At 41.0% G+C, this 25,493-nt stretch overlaps 1 protein-coding gene and 1 long non-coding RNA gene across 16 annotated transcripts in view; both read right to left on the bottom strand.

Annotated features, from left to right (window-relative positions):
* Window positions 1–25,493, bottom strand: part of NFIA (nuclear factor I A) — a 373,976-nt gene that overhangs the window by 16,753 nt on the left and 331,730 nt on the right. For 10 of the 15 annotated variants that reach the window (XM_072820485.1, XM_072820486.1, XM_072820488.1 and 7 more), the window contains one exon: window positions 20,972–21,063. The exons of the other annotated variants lie outside the window; for them this stretch is intronic. In XM_072820485.1, the coding sequence (XP_072676586.1) occupies window positions 20,972–21,063 (92 nt within the window). The remainder of the gene's footprint in view (window positions 1–20,971; window positions 21,064–25,493) is intronic. 15 annotated transcript variants of the gene reach the window in all.
* On the bottom strand, window positions 802–7,286 carry LOC140630412 (uncharacterized). The gene is made up of 2 exons (XR_012028184.1): window positions 4,371–7,286; window positions 802–3,721 (listed from the first exon to the last, which is right to left on the bottom strand). It is a non-coding gene; the product is annotated as an uncharacterized lncRNA (long non-coding RNA).

Here is a 25,493-nt window from a genome sequence, read left to right as displayed (position 1 = left end):
GGATTAAGAAAAGAAGCGCAAGAGAACGCACTCAGTTGCAACCACAACCACCCCACCCAGCAGCTGGAATGGAAGATTTCTGTAGTGAGCCAAAGAAACCAGGTTTAGAAGTAGAATGGGGGTGGAAAGTGGAGGAGGCTGCTGTATCTCAGTTCTCAGATTCACAAGGACAGTGAGATGTACCTGAGCACTGGACTGTGAATTGGAAGCCTCAGCTCAGGCACTGGCTGCCCTGGGACTGGCATCCCGGGAGGCCATCACTCTGATTCTACTTACTAAGATCTCAGTCCTTAACTTTCTTGACCTTCTGGGAACACCTGTTTTTCCATTTCACTGGTTCCAGGAGTCAGTGACAGTGTGGATGGGATACTAGGGTAAAACTGGTCACAAAAACTGGTCACACCCCTCATTGAGCTGAGAGTGAACTTGGCCATGGAGAAAGCTAGAGACCTGAGTTTTAGTCTCTGTGACTTCCGGGCCCAGGGGTGGGAGGGGGGTGGTGAGGGTCCAACCTAACTTATCTGCAAAGCAGTCCTGGGTGTACCAGTTACCCACAGTATTTGGAGGCAATAACAAACACAAAAAGATGAAACATTCAAATACTGGCCTAAATGATTTTGAAATACCAGCCAGAAGAGTAATGAGCAGCAGGGCCATGGGAGGTGTGGCTGTGATCTGGAAGACATGGGGTGGGAGTCAAGGTTTCCTCTGGGCCAATTACCCTTGATAGAAATGGAATGATTTCCCCGGGCCTAGTCAAAGCTTCATGTGACATCCCCGAATGCACAAACCAGGGATCAGTGAACAATGCTTTCCTCCTTCTTCTGAAAATGTGGTAGGATTTAGGGTTTTATGGCAACACAACTTGTCTTTGTTAAGACGTGACTTGCAAAACAAACCCACATGGGGGAGTTGGCAGTTTCAAATGACAGTATTTTTTTTTTAATGCTGAAACAGCAAATGCTTTTTATGTTCAGATTTATTTCCTTCTAAATTTGTAGATTAAATTTAAAAGTAAGCGATATTCATTACTACAAACGATTCGATTCTTCCTGAATATTTCTAGGGGAGGTGAGTGGGAAGCTTCAGGGTGGGGTTGGGTGGGGAACTGAACAAAGACAAGATCCTATAACCTTAGCATTCAGTGTGAAGGGTCTCATCAATGGTTTGGCCATATACATAAGATGTATGACTGGCAGAGCTACTTGGCTTCCCTGGCAGGAGTCTATGCTTCTTGGAGAGAGGTAATATCATCCTAACACAGCAAATTTACTGCATTTTTATCTTTCTAGTCATGACTTTGGAGGTGGTGAAGATCTCCCAAGCAAAGACAGATTTAAGAATGTGTTTTATAAAATCAAACATGGTAACAAAATCACCTACTTTGTTTTCAGATAAGTTCTCCAGGTAGGGCTGTCCCAGTAAATCACATCTGGGAACAAGGTTAGAACTCACGCACTCAGTGCTAATCTAGAACAGTTACACATTCCGCTATCACTTTATTATATTTTAATGAAACCAATTACACACTGGACTGTGATACATTCATGGGCTCCTTAAATACCCTTTTCTCTTGTTAAGTCACCATATGGATGGGAGATGCTATTGTTCTTTTTGCAAGAATGGTGGGAAGTTTAAATGATACCTCTTAACTTTCACTGGATTCTGCAATCACAAAAATCTTGCAGCTCTACCACTGTCTTAAAGGCATTGAATTAAAAAAAAAAATACTTGAAGATTTTTTTCTTTCTCTTTGAGGAGTGAATTGTCTGAGCTAAAATATGGCTTCCTGTTGTACTCCATCAGCCTTTTGGTGGTGTTTTTCAGGAACAGGTTTACGAGTTCAAGTTCAGGTTTAAACTAAATAAAACACTCTTCAGGAGTTTATAACTGAGCCTCATTTACATGTGTTCCCTCTGAGCTCTGTCGGCCTCAGTGTGCTAGTTTCCAAGGCTTGGTGAAGGAATGTTTTACAGTTGGAATCTGTACGGCTTTCTCAGGCATTTCAGACTCTGAGGCTGAGCAGCACAAGCTTTAGTTAGTATTCAAAGTTTCCTCAGATCTGCCATAAAGTCAAAGAAAGAGAAAAAGAAAGACAAGGCAGGGGCCAACTGTATCTTCTTAATTTTCCCTGTAAGGCTTTCAAGTTAACATTCCAGTTGAAAAGTGAGTAACAGATTCTAGATATAGTTCTAGAATTCCAAAGCCAGGACTCTGAATTCCTCTGCAATTGTCTTCAGCATTTCTATGAAACTGGTCAATGCATATTTATTCTCTTCAAATATAAAAACTAGAGTTTGCTAAACTGGTTTTCTGCCTTGAAAATGTAGATAAAGAGTGTTATGAAGATAAATGTCCCCAACCCAAAAGGGATCCCATATTGTGTTTATGAAAAAAACCTAAGGGATTTTTGAGGTCAGAAAGATCTTAGGGATTTTCCCGGCAATAAAGGTACACTGGAGAGGAAGAAGTAGCTATTTTGGGTTGGGGACTATAAAAGAGTTTAAGTAGGGATCGTAAATGCTATTATAGAGAACCAATCTGGAGAGAGCTGAGTTCATGAATCACCGAGGTTAAGACTAAGCGAGGGTCCAGGAGTTCAGAGAAAGCAGCCATTGTCTTCATGGGCAGATATGGAAAGAGAACCAGAGAAATAGCACCATGGACTCTGCCACTCACTTCTCTCTGAAATTTGAGTTTATCTAGTGAGAAAGCAGGTACAGGAGTAATAAACCAATGATGCAGGGCCTGAGAGTTACTTTCTAGCATCTCTTTACACTGGAATGCTTCTTTCTGGATAGGTGAGCACATCCAGCATCACTGTGGGATGTGGCATTCCCAGCTTCAGCAGCTGTCTCCCTGCAGAGTGATATGTGATGAATCGAATAGTTTAAGAAAAATTAAGCACTGCTGTGGGTGTTAGAGAAGAATCTACCTGGCCAAGGGAGGATGGTGCAAAGAGTCCACAATGAATCTGAGTCTCAGTGCGTGCCTCTGTTAAGAAGGGATTAAGACCACCTTCCTAGCATTGTGGTTGTGAGGATAAATGGAAATGATATATGAAAGTGCTTTGTGTCTTAACAAGACTATGCAGAACTGATGCTTGTTTTATGGTATTCTTTTCTGACAGGAAAGACAGAAACCTCATCTTTCTATGCCAGTCACTGCTCCTCTTGGCCTAGTACAATGATAGGCAGTCATTTTTCTTGAATAAATACAATAACAGCAATTGTATGCTAGCCATGTATTCTTCCTTCAATCCCCTGAACTTAGACTAGCTCAAAGGCTGAGAAACATCAAGGATTTTCTAAAAACAAGTTAAATGTGAATAAGCTTCTAAATAAAACTCTTTGCTATGAAAGTAAGTTTCTTCTACTGGATAAGACATGAATAAAATGTAGAATCATTGAGATGATATTCTGAAGGAATGGACAGTAAAAGAAGTCTCTTTTGGGACAGCAGTTTACTTACGGTGATTGAGTGGATGGGCTCGTAACCCTAAGAGTTTGTCAGCCTCTGGCCAGGACCGATTGGCCATTCTGGCAGAAAGATGATAATTTGCATAGGAGATAGTCTCTGCTAATCCCACTGGTCAGTCATCCACAGATTCTTGAGAGTCATGTTCTTTCTTTCATCTAGGTTTATTTTCTTTTTTCTTTTTCATAGATATATGATTTGGACTCCTTCTCCACTGCCTTTTGGATTCTGCTGTTCAAGGTTGCTATAGGAAACAAACATAACTGGCTAACGTGACTTTTTTTTTTTTTTAAGGTTACTCTGACAAAATGGTGGATGGGAGGAATTTGAAACTCGAGATGGTTTGCAGATTTTCCTGAGGATTTAATTTACCAATGTGAATTTTAATTGTTTGGAAGATAAAATAATTTGACAGTCAACCTGGTAAGTTCAAAAAGTTGGGGCAGCTCCAGTGGCCCAGAGCCTTCAGCCCAGGGCGTGATCCTGGAGACCCGGAATCGAGTCCCGTTTTGGGCTCCCTGAATGGAGCCTGCTTCTCCCTCTGTCTGTGTCTCTGCCTCTCTCTCTCTCTCTCTCTCATGAATAAATAAATAAAATCTTAAAAAAAAAAAAAAGTTGTTCACTTGTTAGTGTGTTGGTAGGTAGATGCAGGTCTAATGTTTTTAAACCGATGCTGAATCCTTTGGTCAAACAGTATCCTTATTCTATGATTTTCTGCAAGAAACAGAGAGCACCAAATCTGGAAACATACTGGCTTAAGAGAGCTACATGGAAGGCATGGGCTGAAGAGGACAAGCTATTTCCTAGAAGCCAATTAGACCCTTGGAGAAGCTGCCTTCTTTCTTCCGCTCCCTTAGCGTTAGTTATTCAGTGGTGTCAATAGCTCATCTTACCATGCAGCTTAATTTGTGCCTGGTTCTTATTCTAAGCAAGCAGCCAGGAAGGGGTGTAAAGGGGGGCAGTCCAGATTTGACAGCACTGACCCTATGGCTGAGGAGCATTAGTGAATTCCATAAGGAGTATCAAGCAGCAGTTCTTAGTTTACAAAGGTCATTGTGATGCAAGGCCCAGGGGAAGTGAAGAGCCAAGCAAGCAGCCTTCCTGGAAGATGGTGGGGGTGGGAGAAAGAGGAAGAATGATGTTTTTAGGAGGGTGGGGGTGAAGAGAAGTGGGTACATCTTTAGACTTTGACAGGGAAAAATATTTGGGAAGAGGCCAACTGTGAGATGCAGCATGGCCCTCGCTGGCTGGTAATGATGTAACAAATAGCAACATTCAGAGCTATCCAGATACCAGGGAGAACAACTGGCAGATATTAAAATCATTATAAGATGTGAAATTATACCTCTCACTGCTTCATTATCACTATATTTCATAATATTTGTCTAGAAAGGCACACAAAGCCTATCAGGTTAAATTAATCCTAATGATCAATTTTAGTTTTATTCTAATTAAACAATTTCAATTTAATTAATGCGAGCACAGAAATTAGTCAAAATTACAAATGTAAATGTTGAACTTTAAATCAAAGGTCCTCCCTGCTCTCTGCCTCCTGTAGAAGCACTTTAAAGTGTTTGCCTGGGAAAGTAGATGGGAATTTTAACCTTTGTCTATACTGTGAAGGACGAAAGTTAAGAAACTGTGCAAGTAAAAGCTACCCAGGAGCACAGACAGACCCACCCACACCCACATCCACAGGGTACACCCACAGGGCAGTTTAGCAGGAAAAATTCTGTGAGGTAGACTTTCGAATTACACGCTTTTGTTCTCGAGGATTCCAATGCACTCAGGTCAGTCTAATGGATATAGGGCTTTTATAAAACACCTCTGTAAAATAGAGGCCACGCACCCATTTACTATGGCAGAGATTCAACCACCAGTCCCTTTCCTCCCTGGTGTGGGATACCCTACATTCCAGTTCCCCTTTTGCCTCTGGTTAGCCTCGTGCCCTTGGAGGCTCTTTCACCTCCTTGGGCTTTGGGTCTCTTGAATGGAGGTGCTGTTTTATCAAAATGACACAGGCTTTATTCCAAAATGCACTTAAAGTTGTATCTGGAAAATGATGGTGTCTAGAGTAGATCATCTTTTTTTTTTTTTAATTTAAAGATTTTATTATTTATTCATGAGAGACACACAGAGGCAGAGACATAGGCCGAGGGAGAAGCAGGCTCCCTGTGAGGAGCCTGATACGGGACTCCATCCCAGGACCTCGGGATCCCAACCTGAGCCAAAGGCAGATGCTCAACCACTGAGCCACCCAGGTATCCCTAGAGTAGATCATCTTTAAGGAAATTACCAGCTTCAATATTCCGTATTTCTATAACTTCAAAAAATACTGGTATCTTAAAATAGATCTGAAAATGGTGAGGGGTATCTGTATCTGAGTCATCCTGTAAAGACATGCAAATAACCTTTTCTCTTAATGAAAATCCAATGTAGATGGAATCCAGAGTTCCAAAAATTTAAGGAAGGAAAGGACATGGTGGATGAAATTTTTTTTTTTTTTCTAAAAAGAGAAGACGACGGAGGGGGGTGGCAGCACATGCAAAAAATGTGAAATAGAAAAAAAAATAATAAAAAGAAATGCATTTCACTTTTTGTATTTAAACACTTTTGTACTGGTGAATCATACCAAATAACAGGCCTGTAGCGTTGCAGATTCTTGGTCTTAGCAGAATGTTATATGTGGCGTAAGATTCTATGTTATTGCCCTTACATTCATAAAACAGCCACAACTTCTTTTCCCACAAGGAAGCCTTCATACATGATCTTCCATTTTGACTTGTTCCCAATTGCATATGAGAATTATTTGATAGCAATCAATCCACTATCACTGTTCAGGGACATTATAGGAGAACAGCAGAGTAATTTAACAATATAGTTGATTAGTGTAATAATCATCATTAAATGTAGTAATGATAGTGGGATTCCCCTTACCTTGGTTAATGACCATAGACAATTCATTTCTTGACTGCCAGTGGTAGAAATGGTTTTTGAAATATTAACTTCTGCCCCATGGGAATGACACTTAGCCCACCACATTTAATTTTTGACCTTCACTGAACAGCATGATCCTAATCCCTTGATTTTATAATCTTAACTAGGAAACATTAAAATATGGATTGACTCCAGTTGGCAGGAATCTTTATGTTCTTTTCAGTAAAAAAGCTATAAATCCAATGGTTGACCTTTTATTTCCAGGTCACAAATGACACCCACTCACTTTTGTCCGTTCACATAGGATTTATGTTAGGGTCTACAGGTATAAGCCATGAAAGTTGAACTTTAATGAAATGTCTTTCAAAGATGTGCACTTAACCAAAAATTTCCCACAAAAAAATTAGCAGATAGCCTTTTAAAAATAGCTATTACATCTTCAGGTTCATGGCTGGCCTCAACTAAATCTATTTTTCACTTGTAGTAAGTTTCCTCTAATACTATTATTTTTCTGAGGATAAAAATTAGGTGTGTGTTTGGGATGATAATAGTACCTTAGTTCCCAATTTAGATTTCTAAACTGAAAGATTTCTGAAATGTTCTCTCTTGCCATCACCATAATTCATCTATCTCAAGCTGAAAAATGTTCCCTGTCCTTTTTCACAAAATCAATTGTATTGATGGGAGGCATTCTGTGTTGTCAATCAGGGAAATGTGAGTTGATGGGACCCCAAAGCAGTGTGATAAGGTAAGGAATACCAAACTTGCTCAGGTCCATACCATCTGAGGGAGGTCAATGCTTCCCATAATACTCTTCCTGTCATGTAGCACCCTGTCACAATTAATAATGTAGAAGGAGCTGATTAACTTAAGTAAAGTGCTCTCTGCTGTGTAAACACATAAAGATCTATGAGGCAAAAAAAAAAAAAAAAGCAAAAAGGGGAGGGCAGGAAAGAAAAAAACGTCATTTTTATTTTTCATGTGGATGCGTTCTCACTTTCCATTCTTCTCTTGTAACAATTACTGTACCAGCCACTCTGACAGAGTCAATAAATTGATCTGGGTCTTGATGCAGCAGCAAAGCAGACTGATCTGATACACCATTATCTGTAGTGGAGAGTGTGTGTGTGTGGAGGGTTTGGGTGCGCTTGGGTGGCTGAGGGCAACGGGGAGAAATCCACAAAGGCAAGTCAGTGTCACTCTGGATAGGTAATTAGTGCTCTACATGGAGTTTCTGGAGAGATGAATGCATCCGTGGTGTGCTGTGTGCATGAGCATGTGTGCACGCGTGTGTGTGTGCAGGTTTAGAAGGGGCAGAGAAAAAGAAGCCTTCGACTTGGCTAAAGGATGCAGCCTAAGTAATACCGTATGCACCACTTATTTAGGTCCCTGCGGTATTTCAGTCACTCAAACAGATCTGCAATTCAATGAGGATCACCACCCCATTAGAACTAATCATGTCAGCTGTGTATCTGACAAAATAAACATTCAGAAACTGTGCTCCTAGGTTCATAACGTTTTTTGCACAGGGATTTTTTTTCTTCTCTCCCTCATCCAGCATAAAGTTTAATAGTTTTTAAATATGAAATTATAACATACATACAAACTCTCCGTATGCATTTCTCAGTGTATTTTGCCTCCCAACCAGAAACTGCAGCTGTTAGCTGAGCTTTAACTTGCTCCTTGGGAGTATGCTAAGTATGTTCTTAATAAATAAATATCATTCCACTAGCTAATGAGAGAATTAATGGCACAACTTATGGAACACGGATGTGGGAGGATGGGGGGAAAAGAGACTCAGCTTAGGGGGACATGACCAGATCACCTCTGGGGTTTTCGCCATATTAACATTTCTGGGTTCTTATGGGCAATCACAGGTCCCTGGTCCTAAAGATGAATGAGATGCATCCTGCCTGACCTCTGGTGCTTTACAGAGATTCAATTCTAAGAGGCGAACAAGCAGCAGCACACATCCGCAGCTCTCCGTGTGCCAGGGAAGGGTGCTGGGGGCTTTATAACCTAACCATGTTCAATCTTTATAAAACTCCAAGCAGCATGCACAGGTTTCCAATTTTATAAATGTGACCTCTGAGGTTCAGAAAGGCTAAAAACTACCCCCAGATCACTATAATAGTCTCAGATTGCCGTAGCAGAATATCCTAAACTGGGTTGCTCAAATAATATTAAATATCTGGAAATCTTGTTTTCTCACAGTTCTGGAGGCTCGGAGGTCCAATGTCAAGGTTCTAGCTCATCTGTACCTGACCGGTCCCTGAGGGTCCTCTTCCTGGTTTGCAGGTGGCTGCCTTCTCACCAGTCCTCACGGCCGAGACAGTACCAGCTCTCTGGTGTCTCTTCTTACACCCGCACTAATCCCATCATGAGCTCCTCCCACCCCACAGATAAACCTCTTTCCCAAAGTCCCCATCTTCAAATATCATTGCAGTGGGGGCTAGGGTTTCAGAATATGAATTTTGGCAGGGTAGGGGTAGGAGGAAAGGGGGAACAACACAATTCAGTCGACAGCAGTCACGTACTGAGATGAATCAAAATCAAGTCTGTCTGGCTCCAGCGGATGTCTTCTTTCCTATATTGCATTGCCCAGGAGAGGAGGGTGCCTCATGATCACAGGTCTTCAAACTACTAATATCTGTAAAATCCTGTACCTAAGGACTGTTAAAGGAAGCTAGGTTAAAGTTGCTTCACCTATAGAAATCCCTCTGTGTCCTTCACCTGCTTCCCACCTTCCACAGAATAAAGTCCAATTGCCTTACCATTGTATAAAGTAATGTATTTATTCATGACTAGACCCTAACTTCCTAGCCTCATTATTCAACGTTCTCTGCCATTTACATTAACAGACATACCAAACAGAGTAATGTTCCTCAAACTGTTACTCTTTTGCACATGCTGTTCCCCCTGTCTGGAATGGAATGTTGTCCGTCTCCTTCGAGACCAGCTCATGTGTCATCTCGTCTACAATATCTTCCATGAATGCCCAGCTTCTCTCCAGAGAAAATTATCTACTCTTTGTACTCCTTACAGATTTTACATACTTTAATTGTTTCATTTATCATACCTTACTATAATTTGTTTACCTTTCTCCCTAGAAGTCTGTGAGCAAGGTATGGCAGGGATTGGATACACAGACATACATACATACACACACATGCATTCCTCTTCCAGCCTAGTGTGGTGCCAAGAATATAGTAGGTGCTCAGATTTTTTTTTTCCCTGTTCCCAAGATCAATCACATAACTGATGAGTGGGGGAGATAAGCTAAGTATCCAAGTATTTTGGCTCCTAGTCTAGCGCTCCTTCTATTCTACCAAGAGGCACAGGTCACTATCACGGTCAGTTCCCTTACTAGAATTCTCTATCATATTGTCCTATCCTCGCAGGACTACTCCCTTCCCCAAACTCACACATAATGGCCATGGATCTGAGGAAGGGAGATGGTACTTGAGAGAGGCGAGGCTGTGTGCCAAGAGAACACAGGGCCTGAAGATTTCCCCAACTACTCAAGGCGACAGGAGCCACTCAGCATATTCTGCCTTGGAAGGGAGCACTGAACACTTCCCACATTATTAAGGCGGCACTGTGGGGGTCTGAGGTTGCCCTTCAAGTTCATGTCTGGGCTGCAGCTCCATTATCCCAACACATTGAGACTGTGGGAGGGAGGGCGTGAGGGCAAGGAACACAGGGCCAGCACTGCCGGCCCGTCCTAACCCCATGTGTCCCAGCCCCAACACAGGGATCCAGCTTATCACAAGCTCTTGTGATTCATTAGTTAATGTGTAAAGCATTTGGAAAGTGGAAAGCTAATTAGAAGTGCTAAGTTATTTCATCTCTGCTGTAAAGGAAGCAATGTGAAGCCTAAGGAAAAATTCTCATGCAAATATTTTGGGGAGGCGTGTGCTGTGGAATGTAACTCAATGAATAGGCCTCATTGAAAGGCTCTATCCCAAAAAGAGAGTCCCCCCCACCCAATAAAAGAATGTGCCTTCATCCTCAATAAACAAACAGGAAGGTAAACAAGTAGGTGTGAGAAAAGTGGGCAGAAAGAATCACTGATAACTCATGTGAGATCTGTGAAAACCTCACTTGAGACAATAGGCCCTGGCCTTGAAACTGTGTATGTCAGTGGGACCTTCACATCTTGGGCTCAGGAGAAAGCCTGGGAAAGCCAGTGCCCGAAGGAACCTCTCCTAATGGGAAGGGTCATTTTTTAGAGCACAGAAACATCTGATAAAGTGAACTCCTCAGGCATGGGAGTTTCACAGGCAGAGGCGTTGTAGAAAGGCGGACAGTACGCCACCTGTACTGCCTCTCTCCTCACAGTTCACGGAGTGGGGCCAATCAACTCATTTTCCTGTTCTCTGAACTCTGTTGACTCAAGCTCAGCAAAACCAGGCTCTTTTCTTTTGCAAAGGAAGCATCTGGTTCCAAGTCATAAAAGAGAAACCCAGAACCTATTGCTGACTGTTTGATAAGCACCTGGGAGGGCACACGGAGGGCACCGTTTCACAGAGTTCCCTTGCAATTACAAAGGGACATGTCCTCCAACTCAGCCCTTTCAGAGTTCCAGTTTACCAGGAGAAAGTTGACCTAGCCTGTGGGAGCTGGGCTGCACAAAACTCCAGTATGTCTGCCTGAATCCTGGTTTCGGACAGAAGGCTAACATGACATGATCACTACACACTCACTCACACTTGCACACACACACTCATGCACACACAACATATATGTCTCTTAGGCACACAGAGAGTGAGTGTAGAGGAAAGGCACTGTAAGAAGACAGGCATCAAGGGATGAAGGGAGTCAAGTGCTGCAACAGGAGTTAAAAGCACAGGAAACCTATCAGACAGTGGGAAAGAGGAATATGGCAAATACTGTTAACAGTTTACCTACTATGTACGGCCCCTTCTTTCTTGGGGCAATTTTGTTCAGGGAGGACGATGTACTCAGCATAGGTCACAATCAATCCCCATTTTAGCCAATCAACATAATTCCTTGCTAGCTTTCCCAGCATTCCTTGCAGCTAAAGATTCAAAGGTAATCCAGTTTTAGTTGGTGAGACCTAAATAGAAATTTTCTAACAGGAAGCAGGGGAAGAGTAAGGTATGGCCTTTGTTTCCCTGATGAAAGAGGGATAATGGAGTAGGATATGGGCTTGATGTCTGGAGCTGCACCAGCCATTTTACAACCCAAGGCACCAAGCATGAGGATGAATGGACAACATGCAAAGGATAGTAGAGCAGAATGTCTGCAGGAGCATGGGTTCCTGCTGGCATCATATAGCAGATGAAACAAGGCCAACAACCACATAGATTTCATATGAGAAAAATAATCCTGATTGGCTTAAACCACACTTAATTGGGTTCTCTTCTATGAGGCAGATAGTACAGTGGCCTTCATTTCATAGATGAAGGAACTGAATTTTAAAGGGTAACATCCAAGACACTCTGACGAATGGCACAGCCAGGATATGAAAATAGGTCTATCCTACTCTTTAATTCATTACTTTTTCCCTGCTCCCTCAAAAGAAATCAGGCCATGAGTACCAAATATATTTCCCTTAGTATCCCAGGACATCCCCTGATCAGAAACATCATTATCAAGATTCATCTAAGGACTGGAAATGTTGACAGCAATTCTGCAATTGATACTAGCTAGGGTTTTCTGGCTTCGTTGCAAGGCTATCATCAAACTCTGACCTCACTCCTCTTAGTTCTCTACACAAATTCTCACCTTCTGTTTTCAAGCTTTCCTCCCACTTCATTTTCAGCCCCCTCTTTCCCACAATCCCAACAGCTAATTTAATGGATACCAGATGTTTTATCCATCTTCTTCCATAAGATCTAAAATTTCAGGTGCAAGCTCCCTCTTATCTTTTCCTTCTCCATGGCCACTGATCTCATTTTAATACTGAGAAGAGTCAAGTGAGAAAGGAGACAGATTTACTGAGCACCTATTGTGTGCCAGACTCCAAGTAGGCACCTAATTCTTTCAATAATCATCCATTTGCTTTAACTAAGAAGCTTCCCCAAATCTTTTTGGAGCAGGCAAAAAGCACACAAACAAAAAGGCTAAACCCAAACTAAAACATGGGACTTAAAGATAATGGGATTACAGAAATATAAGAAATGAGGGAGACGGCGCCTGGGTGGCTCAGCTGGTTAAGCATCTGCCTTCAACCCAGGTCATGATCCTGGGGTCCTGGGATGGAGCCCCACATGAGGCTCCATGCTCAGTGGGGAGTCTGCTTCTCCCTCTCCCTCTGTTCCATCCCTTGCTCATGCTCTCTCTCTCAAATAAATAAATAAATAAAATCTTATTTTAAAAAAACAAAACAAAACAAAAAAAAAACAGAGAACTGAGGGAGGAAAAAGAGACCAGTACCTAGAACTGATGCTCTCACTTTGCCCAGAAGAGAAGTTTGTGGCTGAAGACATCTAAAACGTGCTACTAAATTGAAACTGAAAAACTGAAAGACAAGCGTTGTTTATTAAAAATCTTAAGAGTGTCTCATAGCCTATCACTGAGTCAACTACCAAGTGTACCTGAAGAGAATGTACAGGTTGGTCTGGGAGATAGGAAGCTGAGAGGATCCATTCTAGCCCACAGTAGCCGCTTCCTCAGAGGAAGGAGGGGAAGCACACTGCATAAGTTACTCATCCTGGTCAGGGGTTGTTTACTACTCTACACCTGTAACTGGAGTTGAGACCATAAGAGAAAAAATGACCAGGCGCTGCCTTCTCCCCTTCAGGGTTTCAGGGTCTAATAGGGGGAAGTATATTCACTTGCTGCCAGTCCTTACCACCCTCAGAGACAGTTTTCTCTTGGGGAGTCTCTCTTCCTTGGGGCACAATTTAGCTGAAGAGGAGAAATGGTGTGCAGAGGAATAGATGTGCCTAATTTATTAGGCTTTGGAGGTACCTTTAGGGCAAATGCTCAATGGAAGGATCCATGGGGTTATAATCTTTAGGGGAGGGATTGTCCTAATTTGCTTGACAGTTGCTTTAGATCCAGAGTTTGGCTGGTAGGTTCTGGCCATATCCACATAGTAGCACATGAGGATGTGCTAAAAGGTTCACTCAAGACCTTGCCTAATGGGACACACTGAAGGGAGCCTGGGCTTGGGAATCAGAAGTGAGTTTGTTCCCTGGCTATACTGATCCCTGGCTATGGGGTTCCAGGGAAGTCACTTCTCTTTAAATCTCAGTTTTTTAAATCTGCATAATGGGGGTTAACAATAATAATGGTTCAGCCCACCTCAATGGATTGCTTTTTTTTTTTTTTAAGATTTTATTTATTTGAGAGAGAGCATGTGTGTGAAGGATAGAGAGCAAGACAGAGAGACCACACACAAGCAGGAGGGAGGGGCAGAGGGAGAAGCAGACTCCCCGCTGAACAGGGAGCTTGATGCAGGACTCAATCCTAGGACCCTGGGATCATGACCTGAGCCAAAGGCAGATGCTCAACTGACTGAGCCATGTAGGTGCCCCAAGAAAATACTTTATAATCCAGAAAATTCTATTTAAATCGAAGAGTTTAGTTATCAGCCAAACAATAAAAGCTATAATTTGTCGAAAGTTTAGTTGGAGTCAAGCATTTACTTTCTTTACACCAGTAAAATCTGAGAGATAAAACAACCATCAGAGATGATACAATCAATCATCATTCTGCAGTTAATAAACCAGACTAACAAAACTGAATTACCCCCCTCCCCGCCAAAAAAAAAGAGAAAAGAATAACAACAACAAAAAAGAAACACATATACTGTTTCTAAGTGATGGAATAAAGCTCCACCCAAGATCTGAAACGGAAGCCTACAATCTCAGCTGCTCTGCTATCTGGTCTCTGGGCAGAGGCTAGCTGTTCTCACAGATGCAGACTAACATCATTAGTAAAGGTCTTTTTCCCAGGCAAGATGAGAGAATGAGCTCAGTCTTATTTTACAGATGCATGAACTAATAGGAAACTGGGGCAGGTCTTCAGAAGGACCAAGCATAACATCAGTCCTATCCCATGGGACCCAATTTCTAGGCTTCTGATTCCTTGATGTAAGAGGATGAGTCAATCCTAGACCATCTTGAAGAGAAAATGGTCAGTAACATTTCACTAACACTAATTAAGCATGCAGATGGCACTTGGGAAAAAGAAATTTGAGACACAAACTGGTTCAAATCCTGGCAACCTCGTTTGCCTGAGGTGGATGTATCCTTTTGAAACTTCAGTTTCCTCATCTGTAAAACAGGGATAATAGCACCAACCTCAGAGGACTCTGAGTGCTGTAGCAAGTGCAGGCACAGAACCTGGCACACGTGGGTGCTTCAGACAGAGTACCAATTTGACCAACAAGACTTCCTACTTTTTCCAAAGTCAGGAGGAGGTGAAATTTTATCTGTCATTGTGTGGGCTTATAACTGAAAATGCAATTCGAACTAGAAGGGGAAAGATACTTTTTTTTTTTTCCTCCTCTTAGGAAATCTCAGTTTCTTGCCTTTGCAACTCTGCAGTTGCTTCCTGAATTTCTGTGGCTATCTAACCCCTCCAGGCAGCACAGGGCAGGGTCGGGAGGAGCAGGGGAAGGCTTCAGCTAATCTGAATTAAGTCTCAGGTGAATGTGGTGCCCTGCGTGAGGACATGATACAAGGAGGGGGAGTTTCTTGGAAATGAGGGGTGAGGGAGCTACTGGCTGACGTGACTGCAGCAAAAAAGGATTCCAATTTTATCTGCTTGGTCCAGAGAAGACAGAAGCCAACAAACATGTCATTTCTCTTAGGATGGGCTAAATAAAGCCTTATCTACTAGCTGATAGATAAAAGGGCAAAAATTAAAGCTCAGAAGAAAAAAGGTAAATTATGTGAGAATCAGAGCCATATCCTCAGGTCAAAGTTAGACACGGACAGAAAAATAGTTTAGCCCTTCTGCTCCTTCCACTCTGGAAAGTTCTTTTACCCAACTCTGTGTCTCAAAGCCTCTTAGGCAAATCCTTAGTGTAACTGGTATCATGCTGCATTATTCATGTTGTTGTTGTCATTACTACTATTATTATGTTTTACATCCATGTCCTCTATTAGTCTTTGAACAACCTGAGGAGAATTGTTACTCCTCATACTGTAGCTTTTGGGAATACTGTAAGAAACGATGAGTAAGCGAAGAAAGGAACTTAAGAATTTTGTAGACTGCCTATGCTTTGATTTCTCAAGGAGAACTTCAGGAATATGACACAGAATGACAACAGATTGAAATGCTCTCTGTATTTGCCACCTCCCCACGTTCCTCGTGCATCCCCACCAATGCAGACAGCAGGTGACATGCCCATAATTTAGCCACGCGGGGACCTCTCCAGATCAGCTGGTTTTCGGCACAGTGAAGTGTGTGGCTTGTGTACACGTTTGTAAATTTCATGAGGCCTAGGCAGTCACACTGCTCACAACCCGGGCAGCTACATGATTTATTAAGCAAAGGTTACAGCACCTGTGCCTTTTTGTCAACAAATCAGGCCCATGCCATGCCAAGCGATTCTTCTAATAACCCAAATGGTAATTTGGTTTTAAATAGCATTTCAGATACCACAATTCTATTGATGCAGAACAGTGATAGATTTGGGTGGCAGGGAAGAAATGCCTGTTTTTAATATTGTTTGCACTCATTTTTCATTTTAAAGAATTAGTTCTCATTGGAGTTCTGCAGGTTAAGCATTTTATTTGAGCATTCTGATTAAACTAGAACCTGAATCAAAATGAGTTCTTTGCTCAGTCCTTCTGTGTGGGAATTGGTATTTCTATTTATTACCTGATGATGAAATATTAACTTTTTTTCTCTAAATAAATGCCTCTTCTTAATGGCTCTTGTTTTCAGGGATCAGATTAAATTATGGGATGCAATTGAAATGGCCATTGGCTTTCTGCTATTTGAGATGATAGCATGTTCTCTATTATATTATATCATTCAGTGGGCATGCAGGGGACATTAATAGTGTCCAAAGTGAAGTAAATACTCTATGCCCCAGAGACTTCTCTGTAATATCAACTGTCATGGGACAAATTTGAAAAAGAAGAGATTCAGGGTTGGGGAGGAGCAGTCATGGTTTCTCAAAACACAATGATGTTCTGAAAGCTGCAGGGAGGTGGCCACCCTCTATTCTAATGATGAGTTAATGAAATGGAGGATGCAGAGGGATAGGAGGCAAATGATGAGAGTAGCAGAGGTACCAGACAAGTGAGGCAGAAGAATGGGACAAATAATGGGACAAATAACTGGGCAAGAATGTTCAAACACAGCCCAAAGCTGGGGTGAGATATACAACGCAATTGCAAGGCTGATAGAAAACTAGCTCAAGGCAAGGCTAAAAAAGAAGGCAATTCTGTTTTAGTGAAGGGAGGAATTCTCTGGAGGAAAAAAACAGACTGGAAGAGAAGGAGGAGAAAAAAATGGCTTTCAATTATCCACGTTATCTTTCCTTACCAATCATTACAGATGATGAATTGGTGCAATAAAAGCCAATATTCAATTTTTCCAATTTACATGGAAAGAAGGCCATAATATATTGTTAAAGGGAAGAAACAGCAGGTTATCAAACAGTGTATATAATATGATCCTATTTTTGCAATACACTTGTATGCACAGAAAACAGTCTGGATGGATTTATATGGAAATGTTAACAGTAGGACTACAAGTGATGTTTATTATTTTTCCCATCTGTATTTTCCACAATTAACATGTATCATGACTGTAATAAGAAAAAGTCATTATTTTTAAACTTCCTTATGAATCATTTAGCTTCAAGCAATATATGCTGACTACCCACTATGCAACGGGCATGAGAAATAGTACTTTTAGAGAGGTCAGCACATACTCACAGTGGATTTTGTTGATAACTGTCTACTAGTCCTGTCTGTTTTACAGAATTTTATGCTCTTAAGGGGTGAAAGGGCCATCAGAGTTTATCTAAAGATTACATTTTAAAAGTTGTAGTGAAGAATACATAGCATAAAATGTACCATCTTAACCATTTTCAAGTGGACAGTTTAGTGGTCTTCAGTATGGCCACACTGTTGTGCAATCATCACCACCAAACACCTCCAGAGCTCTTTCCATCTTGCAAAAGTGAGACTCCATCCCCATTAGAAAATGACTCTCCATTCTGCCATCTTCTCACCCACCAGCAACCACCATTCTACTTTCTCTCTCTATGAATCTGACTATGAACCCAGGAACCTCACATAAGTGGACTCATATAGTATTTGCCCTTTTGTGAGTGGCATCTTTCACTTAACCTCATATCTTCAAGGCTCATCCATGTAGTATACTGCAGAATTTCCTTCATTTCTAAGGCCAAATAACGTGTACTATATACCACATTAAAATGGTAGATACACAATAAAATACATATGCCACATTTTGTTTATCCCATTTATCTGTTGATAGAGACCTGGGTTGCTTCCACCTCTTGCCTGTTGTGAATAATGCTGCTAAGAATGTGGATGTACCAATACCTCTTCAAGACTTTGCTTTTGGTTTTTTTTGGATATATACTAATGACTAGATCTTAATGCAATCTCAGATTTAAAAGCAGGGGGTATGCTAGTAATACTCCTGAGAGCTGAGCATATCAATGTCTGAATACCGGTAGGGAAAGGTGCTTACCAGCTCATGAGGCCATGCAGCTCAGTGGTTAGAGAATGCAGGCCTTGGAGTCAGGCAAACTGGGTACAAATTCTTGCTCTACCTCTTACTGCTTATGACCATGGAAAAATGAACAATCTCTTTAGGTCTCAGTTTCTACATCTACAAAGTGGAGATAATTATATCTATCCTATTGGGTCCCTGTCAAGATTAGTTGGGTAATGTACTTCAGGTACTTACTACATAGAAAGTGCTCAATGAATAGAAGCTATATATAATTAAAGAATACTTTTTATAAAGAAAGGTCTTATGATAAACTGGAAGCTGCCTATTTAAAATGACTATGCAGTAGTTCAAATTCTATCTACTGGGAAAAATTGAGACCATACCTAATCTGTCTCTTCTGGGTTGATGTCTCAGGCATTTGAAGAGATTTCTATTGGGAACTGGCCTTTTGGAGAAAGGGACACCATTTTACTTTGCATTTATTTATGAATTCATGTGCAAGTTACCTCTTCTGCATTGAGTAAAGCTCAAGTATCTGCCTGGGTGCCTCTTCCATTTTTACTTCTCTAAAGGTAGAAGGCAAAATGTTGTCCTCCCAATTAATACGAATTTTGTGCTTTATTAGCAAAAGTATTAATATAGGACAAATGCCAACTTGCTTAGAAAATTACTAATCTGCACGCCATGTTCAAATGAAGCCTTAAAAACAATTGCTGTAAAAAAATCTCTTCTGAACTAATGTCTTCTCAAGAAGGAGATTATTTTTAAAGTATATAACTATTTTTATCTTTATATGTCTAACACTTTAAATGGTTCCAGGAAGTAGCTCCTTTAAAAAAAAAGAATTAATATATATACACCTAAAAATTAAAATATTTTTGACCACAGAATTTTAACCTCAGGATATATACATATATATATATATTTTTTTTTTTGGAAAAAAAAAAAAAGACAGCTCCATTAGTGCAGTTTCTCCTAAGACAACTGAGGATGGCTTTCTTTAAGACAAACGTGGCAGGTGTAACTCTGATAAGAAACATTTAAGCTGTTGTTCCTATGATGCCAAATATTTAACAGAAACCAAAAAAATTCAGTTCCAGATGCCAAAACTGGGTCTAAGTGACATCATTCATCCGGATGCGTGGAAAATCTGGATTTTCAAGAATTGAATTTTTGTGGTCAACATCATGAAGACTCAGTTTCTGGGTTAAATAAGGCATTTGTGAAACAAAGCCATTTTGGAATATAACACGTTTTGATTATAGAGAAACAAATTGAATGGAACATAGGGTACCATTTCAGTATTGTGAATCACAGATTATACAAAAAATACTATGTAAAATACAAACAGGACATTTCCAAACTGCATTTTTGAGGTTCTTAATGAAGTAACCCGAGCACATTGGTGCTTTGAGAAAAGCAATCATTCAATATAGAGCCACCGTCCCCAGTTCTCCCTTCCCACTGAACTGGAACGCATGAGCCAAAAGTACAAAATGAAATTTTAATGCCTTTGAGCTAATTATTTGACTTCAAATCCATCAGTTAAGCATTTGAAGGTATGGGAAAATAAGCAATACCCTGGAACAATTTTATGGGAGGTCCTGAATAGATGTTAATCCCAGAAGCCACGGACAGGCCAGTTTCAGGAGAAACAGCAGAGGTGGGAAATTCAAGAGTTAACCTTCTGTCTTTCTTTTTTGCTCCCCCCGCTCCTCCCAGCTGCCTCCTCAGAAGCTGTACTTTATGTGACCCTGCTTTAGCGTAAGGAAGGCTTCAGATGCGGTGCAGTTTCACCTGCGCTGTCGACACAACAATAAACTAAAATCCTTTACAGAGAGAGAGAGAGCAAATGGACCCAAGAAAGCAAATCTATCCCGTTGATAAGCATCTGGTCATATTCTTATAAACAAAGATGAGTAGTTACAAATGCAGCATCTGGAGAATACACAGCCGGGCACACGCAAAAAATATCTCCAAGAACTCTTTCAAACAACATGCTGAGAACCCTCGAAGGAAACTCTTTATGTCAGTTATGATTGTGGATGGTTACATTCTAATTAGGAAACCAATGAGGAGATCCTTCCAAAACTTGAACCTAGTTCTCTTTGACAAACTTCTAAATATCTCTACATCTGCTACCTCTGACCTCCAAAAGTCTCTCACTGTTTCTAACAGCAGCCATTTGGAAACTTTTAACAGAGATTTCTTCTCTTTGACCCATACTAGCACAAAACACAACTATCTACCGAGAAACAAGCTCTCGATGTCCCAGGAGAATCTTTTCTCAATCATCTGCCCCAAATATGACTCACATACATCCCCTCCCACCCCTCGCTCCCTAGTGGCCAGGGTACCCCGGAATAAACACCACCTATTTCTGCACCAACACCAGCAACTTAATAGGACTCATGAACCCTTTCTTTCCTTTTTCTTTCAGAAAGCTTGCCAGCTTCCCCGGGGACCCTATGACGAAAACAGAAGATTGGCTGGTTCCCCGTTCCCAGGATGCACTTTGATTCCATGGGCAACCAGAGCTTACTTTTCCAGGCAGGGGCGTCCTTCTGTCTGCTCGAAAGTAGAGAGACATGAATTCCTAGACGAGGAAACACACTCGCTGGCACAGGGAAACCTTTCTTGCCATAGCGAAAGGAGTTCTGGCACAGAAGCCTTCTTCCTCTACCCCCTCGACACAAGACACAAAAATCGCAGACACTGTCTCCTGCGATTTCTGAGAACACAGGGAAGTGTGGCTGGAGGGCCGGGGAGGGCCAGGAAAGGTTGGGGTCGGGAGGAAAGGGGACCACCGAACAGGGTCTGGGAAATGCAGCCTGTTGTGCCAAAAGACAAGTTACAATGCACCTGATGAATAAAACAAGCTGCACCACATACAGAAAAGATGAGAGCGGCCCACCTGTGTCTGTTGAGGGATATTTACAAAGCTTGGATCCCGTGGTCCAACACTGACGAATCGGTTTGCGGGGGAGGTGCTGGGTGTCGAGTAGGCTGTGAAGGGAAGGGACACATGCGTTCAGGAAGCAGCACGAGATTGCACACACAAACAACACCAAAACACACAGTCTCCGAGCCTACGCAGCTGATTAACAAGGAAATGTGCAAACACTGGAGCTAGGCAAAGGGATCTGGCTAGCGAGGGCATTTTAGACAGTCATAAAAGGGAAGGGGTGTTGGCTTCTAAAGACTGTTGGAATAAAAAATATCAAATTGGTGCTCACATGACTTCTTTTCTCCTTCCCGCATACAAATTAGAACATGCAGGACATTGGCAAAGTATACTTTCAGAGTTAAACATGAGCTCTGGGGCCAGAAAGAGATATCCTAGTCCTTAGAGCACAGGGAGAGAGAAATTAGGTAGGAAGAGGAGGAAAGCAGTTCATTTTACAACCTTGCTTCTCACACTATGACACTCCCAAAAATCATGAGACATTCCTGTGTCTCTATAGCTAAATATGAAGAGGAGTCTTTATAGAAGGAATTAATGGCTTCTCCAGAAAGGAGGTGGAAAAGCACTGAGAACCAGCTGTCTTTATAGGCCTCAGGAGAGTGTCCAGAGTTTCTAGGAAGCACAAAACATGCTTAAAATATTAACGTTTGTAGTCTTCCCATCCTAGAACTTTCTGTTAAGGCACAAACTATCAAGAACCCGTGTAAACCAAGACATCACACTAAAACCACATTTCAGTTTACCATTCCTTTCACAGTACATGAAAGTTTTGTGTATATATATATATATATATATATATATATATATATATATATATTTCTATTTAAGAGCTTCACTCTAGTGAGAAAAAAACTCAGTGGCTTCGGTGTTTCATTGACTTACAAATCCAAATGTGCATTTGGTCTTTTGGTGTCCTGCAATTCACTTCTTTACCGCAAAATCCTAATATTTATTCACATTCTTTCTTTGTACTAGAACTTTTAGATAACAGACTTCTGCTCAATTCAAATTTCTTCACGATACTTGTAAAAGGCCCTAATTTTTTGGACTGACTCTAGACACACACCATCTAAAAGATGAAAAGGATTTGCAAGTTTTTTAAAAAAAAACACAGATATCTGAGGGAATAGTACCAAATTCCTTTGCCAGATTTCTTTTTTTCTTTTTGGCATCATCTGCTTTTCTTTGCTTTTCTGTTTTACAGAAACCGGCTCAGACTTGTTTCCTTTGTTAAGCATGTCTGGAGATAAAATTTCTACCAACTGGCCCAAGTCCTGTTGGTCATCTCTGGTAAGAGCTAAGTCATCCACACGGATCTGTGATGGGCACATGGTGGGGCTGTGTTAAAGCAGCATGGAACAGGGCATCCTGTTCCATGAGGATCCTCTGATGTCTATTAATAAGAAAGTTTTGTTGGAGTGTGTTTTAGAAGGATCTGTCCAGTCATAGTTTTATAAAAAAAACAATGTATACATAAATGTTTATGTAAAAACATGTATGATATGTTATGCCATCTAGCCGTGTGAATCCCAGCCCCTCCTATGTTAGACTAAAATGAACAGATTTTAGAAATAGCTCTGCATCAAGCCATTCTGTATGTGCCTCTCACTCACTGGTATTGGAGAAACTGAAGTTTTTAAAAGTTCAGTGAAATATTCTTTATTAATTGCTCTATTCGGGTTATTGCTTTGCTTTGATAGGATTTAAGAAGTCTCCATAGAGAGTTATGTATTCAAAATGATGGACTATAATTACCTGGTAGTGAATTTACCTGCTTCTAGAGCACAAAGAGGATGTGGGAGAGATAAGGAGAAAAGCTAGTATAACCTGTCAAACCTCTCAGTGGTTAGGGGGGAAAAGTGTTCTTTTACACGTGAATAGGTAGGTAGGTAGAGAAGGAACCAAAAAAGGCCTGAAGAGTATATGCTAAGGTACTAAGACTAAGTGATTGATGACAGATGCTGAAATGTGAGTCCTAGTGGAACTGTGTCCTCGGGCTGCACTGGTCAGCACAGACACATAGCAGGATTTCCTATGATGCTTTTATCATACTGGTGACATCAGAAACAAGCATGCTGAGTGATCCTCAGAACCATGGCAGTTTTTTTTTTTTTTTGCTTCTCTTTTTCTGTGAAGATAGTTCTCCATGGATCATACCAAGTTTACTAAGTCTGAAAAGGTTGGTATTACATTCTACTCTCCATTGTTTGCCAGACCTAAATTTTGCCATTTGAAAGGTGTAGCATACAAATAATTTAGCCATTCAAAAGTGCTATAAGACTAACAACCGGATATTTTTCCTTCCTTCAGGCACGAGACAAACTTTGCATTCTTGATTTCAAAATATCCCAGAAAGCCTTTCATGCTTTCATAGGCTCTTAAAACTGCTTCAACTTTTAGTCTGGTTTTTAAAATGAGAGCAACAGTAAGAGAGGTGGTAGTGTGTTAGCATTGAAGAAGAAGAAGAAGAAGAAGAAGAAGGGGAGGAGGAAGAGGAGGAGGAGGAGGAAGTGGAGGAGGAGGAGGAGGAGGAAAAGGAAGAAGAAGGAGAAGGAGGAGGAGGAGGAAGAGAAGAAGAAGAAGAAGGAGGAGGAGGAGGAGGAGGAGGAGGAAGAGGAGGAGGAGGAGGAGGAGGAGAAGAAGAAATAATAATTCATTTTACAACTACAAAAACTTGGGAATCTCTGAGTACTCAAGTTATCAAACGGAAGAAATGGTGCCTGGGGAAATTTATTCTATAGAAATGTAGCTTCTGGGAAAATTCAAGGACACAGGGAGAACAAGGGAAGGAAGAAAGTAAGTCTGACTCATCTTCCATTATTGTAGTTGCAATAGGCAGAGTGTTCACCTGTAACAGGATGTAGTTCCAGAAATGATGTGACATTAGCTAAATTTGATTTTCCCAAAGAAAAAGTGGAATAAGGGAGTTATACTGCTGAACAAAAACCTCAGTTGCAACTTTTTATTAAAACAACCACATATACCATAGCGAATCAATTATACATGCACAGTTAAGAGCTTTCAACATGAATATTAAACCAAGTAAAGGGGGCAATGTGGTAATTAATTATATACAACTGTATTTACTATGCTATTATATCACATTCGTATCTTTCTCAATTATAATCCTGGTGTTATTTATAGCAGCAAAAATAAAATGCCACAGGAAAAGCTTCAGGAAATCATGAAATCCAGAAAATAATTTTTGGGAAAGATTATTATAGACATTTGTTTGAAGATTCAGGAGGGAAGATTCAGTGGCATTTGATGATTTTCTAATAAAGTCAACAGGGAAATCAATTTACTTATATAATCTCATTGTAAAAGTCCTCATGGTAAGCATGACTATTAGAAATCAAATTATTGATTATTTGGCTGCTTCTGAAGCAGAAGCTTTTTTTTTTTTTAAAGCAGCCATCTTACCTACATGAGCGATATCATCGTCAACTATTTGCCTAATGCTATGGATGAACATTCCTATTAGAAGCTTCCACTATTTTATTTATACTAACCTGATCATATTTTTCCTCTTTCTACTTGTATGTCTTCCCATTATCCTATGGTCTTAGTTTGGCCTTAGCTATAGTGATAAGTATGAAAATCCCAGGTCAGAATTTGATCGCATATCCAGAAAATCCCATTCTTTTGTGTTACCCGCTTACCATATGCATTGCTAATTATAAAATCCTTCACGTAGGCCTTGCAAGTCCTATCTCAGTATGACCAGTTGGGAGGATGGCTCAAGAACAGTTCTTTCTTTATACGCAATACTTTTACAGGGCCTCTGAGGATGCAGGAATCCATCTCTAGTGGGGGCTGTGGGGTGGGCATAGGGAGTGGGCAGGTAGAGTGCCTGAGATCATCCATTAAAGCTGCTTTTTTTTTCTTTCTTTTTTTTTTGCAGTTTTATTTTTTTTTTAAGCTGCTCTTTACCACTGTGCAGCAGGTGTTCCCCAGGAGAACTCAGCCTTTTTGTCTTCAGAAATGTGTGTAACTGGGGCACCTGGGTGGCTCGGTGGTTGAGCGTCTGCCTTTGGTTCAGGTCATGATCCCAGGGTCCTGGAATCAAGTCCCACATCCGGCTCCCCACAGGGAGCCCACTTCTCCCTCTGCCTATGTCTCTGCCTCTCTCTCTGTGTCTCTCATGAATAAATAAATTAAAAAAAATAAAAAAGAAATGCATGTAACTGACCACCTGCAAGCCAAACAGAATTCCTACTTTTCTTGTTCCCAAGGTGTCAGGTTCTGTTTTGTTTCTTTTTCTCAATAAGAAGGAATAAAGGATGTGTCTGGATAAAGGAATCATGGTATTTCCCCAAAAATCCACTTTGAGTCTGTAATAGCCCTCACCTATAAATCAAATCTGACCATGGTGTTAACAAGGCAGTCACACTGTTTTGAGCAGAGATGCTTGGAGTGTTCCTTGTTTTTGGAAAAAGTTATGACTGAAGAAAAAGACGTTAAGATATTA

Source organism: Canis lupus, chromosome 3, assembly GCF_048164855.1.
Source record: "Canis lupus baileyi chromosome 3, mCanLup2.hap1, whole genome shotgun sequence".
NCBI lineage: Eukaryota > Metazoa > Chordata > Mammalia > Carnivora > Canidae > Canis > Canis lupus.
Note: the sequence above shows the minus strand (reverse complement) of the source record. Positions and strands in the feature narration are given on the sequence as shown.